At 29.3% G+C, this 12326-nt stretch overlaps 1 protein-coding gene across 1 annotated transcript; it reads left to right on the top strand.

Moving 5' to 3' along the window:
* Nucleotides 1-5861: 5861 nt before the first annotated feature.
* On the top strand, nucleotides 5862-9457 carry LOC117922849 (alpha-galactosidase 1). The gene is made up of 15 exons (XM_034841036.1): nucleotides 5862-6114; nucleotides 6270-6328; nucleotides 6524-6580; nucleotides 6672-6706; nucleotides 6840-6943; nucleotides 7417-7492; nucleotides 7646-7704; nucleotides 7813-7878; nucleotides 7973-8056; nucleotides 8145-8209; nucleotides 8326-8408; nucleotides 8494-8584; nucleotides 8685-8734; nucleotides 8824-8964; nucleotides 9107-9457. The coding sequence occupies exons 1-15, from the start codon at nucleotides 5951-5953 to the stop codon at nucleotides 9197-9199; spliced, it is 1227 nt and encodes a 408-aa protein (XP_034696927.1). The 5' UTR covers nucleotides 5862-5950; the 3' UTR covers nucleotides 9200-9457.
* The last annotated feature ends 2869 nt before the right edge of the window (nucleotides 9458-12326 follow it).

Raw genomic sequence — 12326 nt, 5'->3', positions numbered from 1 at the left:
GATTATCGATTCTTCATTTATTTTTCTAATCACCCCCATTTACAATGATAGATGGCGATTTGACAATCTGATTTTATCATGATTCTCCAGTAGAGCCTCTCCCAAGCCAATGAGTCATGCTCATACTTTCTAATATCATCATGATTCTTGATAAAGTGGCATTAGTGAGATATGTTTTTATCCATACTCTTACTGGATTAGATTAACATGATTATTTCCAATCTTTAGTGTTTTCTTTGAGTCAACATGACAAGTTGTTTCATGTCTACCTTTTGAGTTGTTTGATCATTTCCCTCTTAGACACGAAGATGATGAGATAACATCATTTAGGTATTCCCCGTGACTTTGCATCAGTTGTTATATTGGGACTATTCCCCTTTCTTTTGGTTTAAGTGAGTCCTTAGTGGAGCTCTTTCTTTGAGTCTTAATATTTTGAGGTATCATCAGTTCTGGCAGAGCGTTTTTCAAGATTGAGACAGTTTTTATCATCATGGCTCTCTATTGGACTGCTTTTGAGTTAAATCAACTTGATTGTTGTGCATTCTAGTTTCTCAGTATAGTACATTTTGAGACATAGGCAATTTTTAGTGGGCATGATTTTTATTCATCATGATTATCTAGAATGTCTTTGAGATAGATTAGATTGGTTGTTCTATATCATAATCCCTAAATAAGTATTCTTTGAGATGCAAAGGTAGTTTTTAGCGGATCATTTTGAGATAAGGGTACTTCCTCCACTAGAGTACTTTCAAGATGGATCATTTGTTCCTTAGCCCGGTAGTTTGTTATTGAGATGAAGACAATCCCTAATGGAGTCACCATTGAGTGGGAATGCATGTGAAAGATGCAGGTCCACACATATGCACATGTTATTATAGATGACTTCTGTAGATACACATGCATTTTTTTTTAAGTCAAAAATTCCCAAAGTTGGATTACGGAACCCTCAGTCATGATCAATTGAACTAGAAATCAATAATTTCTCTTGCATTTTAATTAGGTTTAATTTAGAAAATCCAAGTTCACTCAAATCAATTTATACATTCCACTCTAAGACATGAGATAAAAGGTAATCATTTAAACCTAGTTTGACAACTCTCATAGGCTAATCCTCAAGAACAACATCTAGAGTACTACAAAAGTCTAGTGACATATATTTTTAGTTTTCTTTTTTTTTTTGGCCAAAGTTGCTATGTAAAAAAAGCTTAGTATCTTGGACAATAAAGAGCAGCGGTCAAAGGGCCTTTAACCACCTTAATAGAGATGTTTTCCCAAGAATAAAGGGATATGTTAACCTTCTCAAACCAAAAGGATTCCAAAACAACAAAATAATAAGGGACACCAAAATTCATAACGAGAAGCTCTTCTAGGGCAAATGAGTCATTTGGTATCCGTGAGACTCTATAAAATTAAATGTATAACAAGTATTCAAGAAAAGTAGTTGACGGAAAAGAAAATAATAAAGAAAATATGGAAGGGCAAACATACCACAACCCTTAATAAGAGGCATTTGTAGGCATAGTTCTTATCATTTTCAACCCCTCCCACTCTCTATCAACTAGCAAAAAACCTTATCCTCCTACTATTTTTTGGAATTTGGAATCCTTGAAACCAAAATTCTTAACCCATCGTTGGGAGAAATGTGCCATGTATTGGTACTATGACGCTTTACTTACTATAAAAAGAGGAACTCCCCCAACCCAATTGGTAATTGAGTACATGGCTCATAAAAATAATCATCGACAGATCCCCCTCAAATTATTAGGATTAAAATTATGAAAATGCACCTTATCAAAGGCAAGGAAATAGTAGAAAAGCAAAGGCGGGGGAAGCTAAAGAGTGAAGACTGACCATTAAATAATTGGTAGAAACCAAGCATTGCCCCGAGTCTAGGGAAGGGAGATCACCATTTTGATGAAATTCCTACAAAAGTGAGAATATTGTTGTGATTCTTAATTGCATTCAAACCGGTCATTACCTTGAGAAAATTAGAAAAGAATGAGAGGAAAAAAAAAAAAAAACTCTTTTCATAAGAAGCCAAATGGAGGTTGACTTACCAAGATTCCTTTGAGCGATGAAAATACCAACTACCTAAAAAAAACACTACTACATTTATTTTTCCACTCATTTCACTAAAATAACCTAGAAAATTGTTGGAGAGAGGGAAAAGGATAAGGGGAAATGTAAGACTTAAGAATCTGCTACCACATTTCACCTTAATAGGTACATGGGACCAATCAATAGCAGCCACGAGGCTATCAAGGGACCCACCTTCCTATAGAGCATTAAATGTAACTAAACAACTACTATCATTACATCAATGCATCGAGTGGGGAAGTGACCATCCCTAAGGGATGTTCAAAACACATCAATGTAACGGTCTAACCTTGTATTTAAACATGAAATGTTCGTACCTTAAAAACTTTACCACAGTCATCATAAAAACAATCAAAGCATTAAAGATAAACATAATGATGTCATTAAAGACACCAAGTAACTAATGCATCCTTAACCCCAAAACAAAGAACAATTATAGAAAAGGAATTCCACTCAACGCAAGGTACCATAAAATATATATATAAAAAAAACTGTCGTGTGAATCACTTTTTCTTTTTCTTTTTTTTGATCTGTTTGTTACCCTTTCACCATTGACTAACTTTTATCTATTTATTGTCCTTTCACCATCAATTAACTTGACTATTAAAGAAGGGTCAACCTAAACAACCCCACCCTTTTCTTTTCCCATTGTGTCTCTTTGTTTCATAGGTGGAGCATCATGTTTGGTTCAACATCATCCAAAATAGGACAAATAATTAATAAGTTGTAAAATACAAAAATCATAAGAAGAAAAAAACTAAAAATTAGAAACTAGAATGTTCTAAAAGAATTGAATAGCTTTTTATATACAACAAATTCTTATATTTTATAGCAAAAAAAAAACAAATCATTTTTAAGGATGTAAAATAAGTCAATAGTTTTTATATAAGAGTTAGAAAAATAGGAATACATCTTAACTAAAATTGGAAAAATAAAAAATAGATCAATGAGATGCAATCTATATTACTTTTTACTATTTTCTATTTTTTAAAAAATAAAAAGTTATCTAAGCTATCACTAAGTTTTTATTTTATAAACTTTTCTTTCATACATTTTTCAAACCTATTTTTGTATTATTTTTTTCTAGAATAAATTAAGAATTTTAAAATATATAAACATTTAAATATTTTTTTGTTATATCAAGTCTTTTCCTTGCTTATATAATAAATTAAATAAGAGCATGTTTGGTATATGAGAATGAGGAATGCAAATGAATATTTTGTTTTCATTTCTATACCCTTTTGAATATGAATGCATTTGATAATTCTAATTCTTGTATTTGGATGGATACCGAAATGTAGTGTTGGAATGATAATTTGTTTTAATTTCAATGTTAAGTAAAAATAAAAATAAAAATAAAAATAAAGAAATAAATTGTAAAAAATATCGGTAGATATAGTTTAAAATAATTTTATTTTATTTTTATTTTAAAAAATCCTCACATTTTACATAATTTGAATTTTTTTTCATTTAAAAAAATACTTTATTTATTTTTATTTTTTGGCTAAATAATAAAAACTTATTTGGACATGTGACTTAAAAACAAAATTGTTTTTAAAAAATTTATACTACCATTTGATTGGTACTCTTTAGAAACAATTTTTAAAAGCAAAGGAAAATATAAAATTATTCTTTCGATTTTTTTTATTAGAAAAAATAAATTTCAAATCAACTAAGACTTTGTATTAAATTTATTAATAAGTTTAGTAATTTTAAAAAATAATTTAAAACTCAAAAAACATACATAATAACTATAATATATATATATATATATATATATATATATATATATATATATATATAGCATTAATTAAATATAATAAATCTTGTAATTTTTAAGAATAATTTGAAATTCAAAAACCTAACTAATTGATTACATATTAAATAAAATAATTTAGAATGTCATTTTCATAATTAAGTAATAAATATATGCATATAATAAAATTTTGACTCATTTATACTTTAAAATTTTAAATTTTACTTGTTTTTATATATATTTAAAATAGAATAGTATTAGCAATGAATAATTATTCTTTATTTTTAACAAAATAAATTAATTATGTTTTTATAAGATGTTAATATCATATTATTATAATATTTATAAAAGCATATAAATGGTATTAGAAATTATTAATTTTGAATTATTATTATTTATTTTAAACAAAATAAATCAATTAATGTTAATATTATAATTTTTATAATATTTATAAAGAAATACAATTTATACTTTTATTATATTATTAGTATTCATATTTTATTAAAAACTATATATTTTAAATTTATTTGTAATTAAAAATTATTTTTATTCTTAATAAACATGAAATAAATTTAGTTTACATTATATAATTGAATTTATAATTTTTATTTTTTACAAAATCAAAATAAAAAATTATTTTTAAAAACAATTTATCTAAAAAAAGTCTTTAGTTTTAAAATTTTTGAAAATTATTTTTAAAAATAACATACCTAAGGGAATCAAGATGCTTCTTAGTGGGGATAAATTGAAATTCTACTTATAATTGAATTTTATTTTTATTTAAATCACTTTTAATTGCATTATCATCATTGTTTAAGTTATCCAAACATTAAATTGAAATTCATTAAGACATATCAAACATGTCCTAAGGATCATAGGATGCTCTATTTGGATCGGCCTTTAGAAACCAAAAGGCTAATTTTAATTTTAATAAAATAATTTATTTTTATTTAGCTATTTTTTCAAAGATATTATAATTAAAAAATATTTAATATAATTTTTTTAAAATATTGCATTTTGTAAAAATTATATTTTCATTTATATAAGAAATTTTTTCATGTTGGATTAAACTTTTATAATATTAATATTACTTTAAAAAACTGCCAACTTTATTTTTTAAATATTAATATTACCTAATAAAAATAAAAAAGAAAAAGAAAATTACCCATGTGTCCCCATCTCTTGCACATTTTTGTCATTATTGATGATTATTTGGCGGAGCATATTTGTATGTGAGAGGAACAAGTTCCAGCGTTGAAAAGGACTGAGGACCACATCTATCATCTTTCTTTTTGGATATACATGATCCATGGTATCTTTTACATTTTTTTTTTTTTTGTTTGTTTTTTTCTCCACCACCTACTCTCTGGGTCTAAACCAAAGTCTGACCCGGATCAATCAAATCACTACAAAATTTTCCAATCGAAAAAATTTAAAGGGGATTGAGTGGCTAAAATATTCATCGAATTCAAAATCTAAATCCTTATTAAAAAAAAAAAATGATGATATAAAAAATAAATAAATAAAAGAGATAAAGATATAAAAAAAACCGGATGCATTAGACATCAACCGCAAGAGTCCAAATTGGTAGCACCTCTCCTCCTTACCTTCTCTATTGGTAAAGGAGACGTGATTTCCTTCCTTACCTTATTTATTGGTAAAGGAGAGAAGCTGATAGGTGGCAGAAAACGTGATTTCCTTTTTAATATTAATCCCATGATGGGGGTTATCAAAATCCCTTCAAATCCTCATCATCATTAAATAGCAAAATTAAGAACGATTTGTTTGAGAATGGCTTCTTTACTCCTACTCTATGATAGACGTGACGTGGCCAGATCATATTGGAGATAAGGGTATTTAATTTTTGAAAACGAAAACGTATTTCCAATGTTATTTGCCGTAAAAAAAAACATTGGTAGATGGATAGGTTGTTTTATCCATGTGAGAGAATTTGGAAAAGGGTGGAGACTGGATCGTAGTCAACACAATCACTCCATTATTTATGGATATAAAGCTAGAGTAGTCATAGACTCATAGGTGGGTGCGAGAGCGTAGGGAGTGAAGTGAAGTGGGTGTGGGTTGTGATCATCTGCAAAAATGGAGAAAAGGGTTGGTGTTAGTTTCATAGCTCTTGGATTGTTACTGACGATAGTGCCAATAGCAGTGGCTGTGAGGGGTGGGTTTTCCTCAGGAAGGAAGGAATTTGATGAGACAAGAAGAAATCTGCTGGCTAATGATCTGGGCATCACTCCACCCATGGGGTAACACTGCTTTACCATGATATCCTTCTCTAAAGCCTGTTTCTTTTCCTAATTTCATCAGATTGTACTGACCTTAATTCGATTATGGATGTTTTTTCTGTCTTCCATTTATCTAGATTTTGTGGGGTTTAACCAAATCTATTGTTTGGCATTAGGTGGAATAGTTGGAATCACTTCAACTGCAAGATTGATGAGAAAACCATCAAAGAAACTGGTCTGATTTCCATGATTGTCCTTACCCTTATTTTCCATTTTGTTTTTGTTTTTCTTAGTGTCATAGAAGTAGATTTTGAGTGAGTGATTTTTAATGCTGATTTATTTGATTTAAGCATATTAGTTTGCTTGATCCATTTAGTATAGACAGTATGTGATTTGTGTTAATGGGCTATGGATTTTTTGGGTTCGACAGCTGATGCTCTGGTTGCAACTGGTCTTGTTAAACTTGGATATGAGTATGTTAACATAGGTATGTTGAAATCAAACAACTCTGTATATATTGTTTATTGGGAGTTTTCCACATAATAACCAACCACAAATTTCAATTTCTTGCTGATTAGATGATTGCTGGGCTGAGATAAACCGTGATGAAAAGGTTGGTTTTAATTCTTTATTTTTTCTATTTCGTTGGTATTCATTGATATTCCAACTTTTGGTTTGAAGAAACTAAGAGGAGTGTCACTGCATATTCATTCAGTATGTGCACTTAAAAAACATTTCGATTTCAGGGTACTCTGGTTGCTAAGAAATCCACATTCCCATCGGGCATTAAAGCTCTTGCGGACTACGTGCACAGCAAAGGTCTTAAGCTAGGAATCTACTCTGATGCAGGGTAACATGACTTTCTATTCAATGCCCTTTTCGGTTTCTTCTCTGTGGTTTCCACTTTGAAAAATTTCTCTTTTGTCTCATATTTCCGTAATGCTTTGTTTGAATCTCTGAAAGTAGTAAGAAAAGGATCAGAAAATTTTTCTTTCCTTCCCTTTTCTCCCTTTCCTTATCATTTTTCCATCTGTCTTTTATGATTTAATAGGTGCCCAAATGTCTGAATGTGGTAGGAGAAACAAAATCATGCAATAAATTCATTTAGTGCCCCATTATCTTTCTAATGGGCCTATGTGCAGCAGTGGTTTCTGGGATCCCAATCTGCTAACAAATTTTTTGTTATAATTGGCTTGGATGATGCTTTCGTAATTTGTATTCCTTCTGTATGCTTTTCTAGTAAAAAAGACTTTGGCTAAAGAAGATAAATCTCCATGATTATAACAACTTAGACAAATGTATGCATCCTCCTCTGTTTTGCAGGTATTTTACTTGTAGCAAAACCATGCCTGGTTCACTGGGTCATGAGGAAAAAGATGCCAAGACCTTTGCTTCATGGGTATGACTACTAGTGATCTGTTTATGTATCATACTTAAGTCATTTACATAAAATTTTTAAGAGAACACGAAGAAAATAGAATAATTACAATTGATGAACATTGGTTTTGGCCATTATATAACAAAATCATGAAGTTATGCTCTTTATTTGCAGGGTATTGATTATTTGAAGTATGATAATTGCAACAATGATGGTTCTAGGCCTACTGATCGGTATATAATTATTTCTTACAATTGCACTACTGACTTGTGCCTCATTCTCTCTGTGCTTGAGCATTCTGATTTTTTGGTTTGAACTCTACTATTTTCCTTTTTATGTAGGTACCCTGTAATGACCCGTGCTTTGATGAAGGCAGGACGCCCAATCTTCTTCTCACTATGTGAATGGTAATCTTATTTTTCTCCACCTATGTTTTTTTTTTTCCAGTAAATATTTTCCCACTTTTGGTTGGTTTGATGTATTTTTTCTTTCGTTTGTTAGGGGAGATATGCATCCAGCTCTATGGGGTTCTAAGGTAGGAAATAGCTGGAGAACTACTAATGACATTGCAGATACATGGGACAGGTAGAAATCTTGTGCTCTTGTAAAGTTTATATATGATTATTGAAGGCAACAGTAGAGCTGGTTCATTTCAATTGTTTCTCTTATGCAGCATGATGTCTAGAGCTGATATGAATGATGTTTATGCTCAGTATGCAAGACCTGGTGGTTGGAATGGTTAGCATTATTCACCTCTAATCACAATATATTTCTGAAACTAGTAATTTCATGCAGACAGATAGATTTGTGATTTTCTTTGAAACACCCTTTTTTTTGTGTGTGTGTGAAAATAGATCCTGACATGCTTGAGGTAGGAAATGGGGGAATGACTAAAGATGAATACATAGTCCACTTCAGCATATGGGCTATTTCCAAGGTGGGGTCCTGAAATTTCCTTCTTTTGCACATGGATGCCTTCTTTCCCAGAGTCTGCTTGCTAACCAACTGAGGTAACATTGCAGGCTCCCTTACTCATTGGTTGTGACGTGAGAAACACAACAAAAGAAACACTAGATATCATTGGCAATAAGGAGGTCATTGCTGTTAACCAAGGTAATTGTATCTACTAATTTTCTAATAGGTTCGTATCTTTTTCATACATGATCCATTTATTGTAATCTTTCTCTAAATTTAACTTTCTGGTGATCTACAGATCCTCTAGGTGTTCAAGCTAAAAAGGTTAGGAGTGAAGGTGATCAGGAGGTAAAATTGCCGAATAAACTTCTCATTCAGTGTCGTACTCTGCCTTGAAAGTGTTCCAGAAAAGTAACATTTGTATTTCCTTTTAACAGATTTGGGCAGGGCCCCTTTCAGACTATAGGGTAGCTTTACTCCTGGTCAATCGGGGTCCTTGGCGTTATTCCGTAACGGCCAACTGGGATGATATTGGACTTCCCGCCGGAACTGTTGTCGAAGCCAGAGATCTTTGGGAGGTACTCTTTTTGTTACAATTTCTATGTACATCTTTTATCTCATGTCTGCCTTGATGACTTTTATGTGCGTTTTACGTTATTTTCAACTTGTCTTTTTAACCATTTTATGGATTAGCTTCTAATATATTGTTGTGTAATGCAGCACAAGACATTGGAGAAACGATTTGTGGGAAGTCTGACCGCCACCATGGATTCTCATGCGTGCAAGATGTACATATTAAAGCCTATTTCTTAAGTTTCAAAATGACCTATTTTTGGTACAACACATTATGATACCATCGGACCCTTTTTCCTTTTATTTGAATTTCCAGTTAGTTAAAACCACTGATGAACTGTCTATTGGACATGCTGCTGATGTTAATTCTTTCCAATAAAATGGGGTGAAGTACAAACCTCTTCTTAGAACACATGCTTGTGTCTGGTAGTCATTGCACTTGTCAGCTAAGACAATATTTTCTTTTGAGTTATGAAACAATTCATTCTTTGGCACTGTCATCCTTTTATTGACCTTTTAAATTGGTAAGAGTGAAATGTTCTCTGTTTACCAGTTTGGTGAGAAAAACAAAGTAGAAAAAGACGGATGAGGTTTATTCTGTGGGCAGTTACAGCAGAGGGAACCATTGAAGAGCATCTCTATCAGTTAAGACAAAGTGGTCAATTGAAAGGAACAAAAAGTAAACGGTACCATCCCTGGTTTGCCATGTCTCTTGTTACTACCTTGCATGTAGACACCTACATCTGTAGGGCTGCATAAAAAACTTCAAATTTCAGTGTTTGGTTGGTTCATAAAAAATTGGACGTACAGCCACAAAACAATACTGCCATTTGATTAATTGTTTTTTTAATCAGCATTGGTAGTTTTAGGCATCCCCAGCCACAAAACAATAAGCAGCAGCAGCAGCCAGTTCCTTATCCCCAGCTCTATCGCTTATTTTTAGGCATCCCCTTTTCCATTGTTCTTTTCAATTAAGTAGTTTTTAAAATATGTAAAATCATGATTATCTTAATCTCATGTCTATTTGAAAATTTTATGATAATTTATAAAATATTTTAAGCCATTTTTTAAATACATCATTTCAAAATTTTATGAATTAAAAAAATAATAATTATTTATCCTATTAAAGCAGTCCAAGAGCAATCCTAACTCTTTTTAAAAAACTTTATTTTTCTATATATTTATATCAAAAATAGTAAATAGGACAAAACTTAGATTGATCAAGTTAAATTCAGGTTAATCAAGTTAAACTCAGGTTAATCAAATTAAACTTGGGTTGATCAAGTTAAACTTGGGTAGATCAAATTAAATTCGAGTTAGTCAAGTTGATTGAGTTACATGATTCAAAATCCAATTCATAATGGTTTTTAAAAAACTTTATTTTTCTATATATTTATATCAAAAATGGTAAATATGACAAAACTTTAAAATAACAATAAAAAATAAAACAAACTTATATATTTTTCTAACAAAATGAAAAAAAATTATGATATAATTATAATTTAACTTTATTCTTTAAAATCTAAAAAAATATATATTATCCTACAAGATAATAAATACCATAAATATTATAAAAATATTAAATACAATTGTTTGAGTTCTTCAAACCTTAACTTGAACTCAACCTTAAGTTGGGGTTGAGAAAACTTAACACAACCTTAATTTGAATATTAAAAATATTTGTCAAAACTCGCTCAAACATAATGTGGGCTTAATTGGATTGGGTGCATCCTAGATTTTGGGCATCCCTAGATTTCACCTTAAATAAAATAGAAAATAGGGAAGTAATCCCCCATATCTTCTTCCAATTTAAAACGATTTTCTTAAAAAAAGAAAAAAAAGGATAAATTTTAAGACTAATTGATTAAAAGAGATAAAAATATCCTAAATTTATAAAACTAATTTCTTTTATTTTTTAACCTGAAGAATAAGTCTCTTATATATATATATATATATATATACCCTTTAAAATTTGTATTATTTACATATACATTAAAAAAAAAAATTATTTCTATAAGAAAAAATGAGGAAACTCTTGTCCAAAATAAATATTTTTTTATTAAAAAAAAAAAGAAGAAAGATTAGACTTATAATTTGATATTTCTTTTCTCCTTTTAACATATTATCGTAAACTTTATGTCTATTTTTATCCTAGATGCCAAAAGCGACTTCTATAACTTTTTTGTTTTTTATCATCATCATATTTGGGTGGAGCACCTTTGTATCTGAGAAGAAAAACTTCCACAGTTGAAAAGGACTGAGAACCACATCAATCGTCTCTCTTTTGGAAATACATGACCCATAATGTCTTTTACGGCTTGTTGGAACGGTTTTCAAGAACAAGAAAATAAATTTGGCAACCAAAAAGTTAATTTTTTATATTTTATATTTTATATTTTTAATAATAAAAAATATAATATTTTTACATAATATATTTTTAATTATTTTTATCTGATTTCTTATAACTGTTTTAAAAAATAATCATATAGTGTGAAATAATTAAAAATAAAATATTAAACATAAAAATTATTTTTAAAATATTAAAAACTAATCAATTTTTATTTTATAAAATATTATAAAATAATTTTTAAAAATAATTATCCAACAAGATATTAATTTATTATTTTTTTTTCCACGCTTTCCTCTTGGTCTCGGCCAAACAATGACCCGGAAATGCTGCAAAATTTTCCAATAGAAAATTTAAAGGTATCAAATGGTCAATATAATTCATCGGATTCAAAATTCATATTGTTATATCGATGAATAAAGATATACAAAAAAAAATTATGGTATAAAAAAGAAAGATAAAGATACAAAATAATAAAACTATTACTAAAATATAAATAATAAGATTTTTGTACTATGTGCGTCTTCTTCGAACCACCGACTTTGAAGTGGCCTCAAAAGACTAATGTAATTTGTTCCATACAAAATATGTCATTCTTGGTCACGTGACAAGAATGACTAATATTTTATATGATAATAAATTTTTTATTTGATTTGATTTGATTTGATTTAATTATATGTTTGAAATAAGACAATTTGATTAAAAGGGTCATGAACCCAATTTTGAAAAATTAACCTTTTATCATTTTTTTGTCCTAGTTTTGATAAAAATGCTCTCACTTAAAAATAAACTTTTCTTATAAAAATAACATTTTTAAAATAAAAAAAAAAAACCTATATGTAAATATTTGAAATGATAAAAAATATTTATGTAAAAAATAAGTTACTTTTCAAATAAAAACATAGGTACAGGTAAGTTTGGGGATTATTTTATGGGAGTTTATATACACATCCACCTAAACTCTCTTTGCATCCACCCTCTTAATGAATTTTTTTAAGACATAAATGCCCCTTGGTGAAA

This window comes from Vitis riparia, chromosome 10, assembly GCF_004353265.1.
Source record: "Vitis riparia cultivar Riparia Gloire de Montpellier isolate 1030 chromosome 10, EGFV_Vit.rip_1.0, whole genome shotgun sequence".
NCBI lineage: Eukaryota > Viridiplantae > Streptophyta > Magnoliopsida > Vitales > Vitaceae > Vitis > Vitis riparia.
Note: the sequence above shows the minus strand (reverse complement) of the source record. Positions and strands in the feature narration are given on the sequence as shown.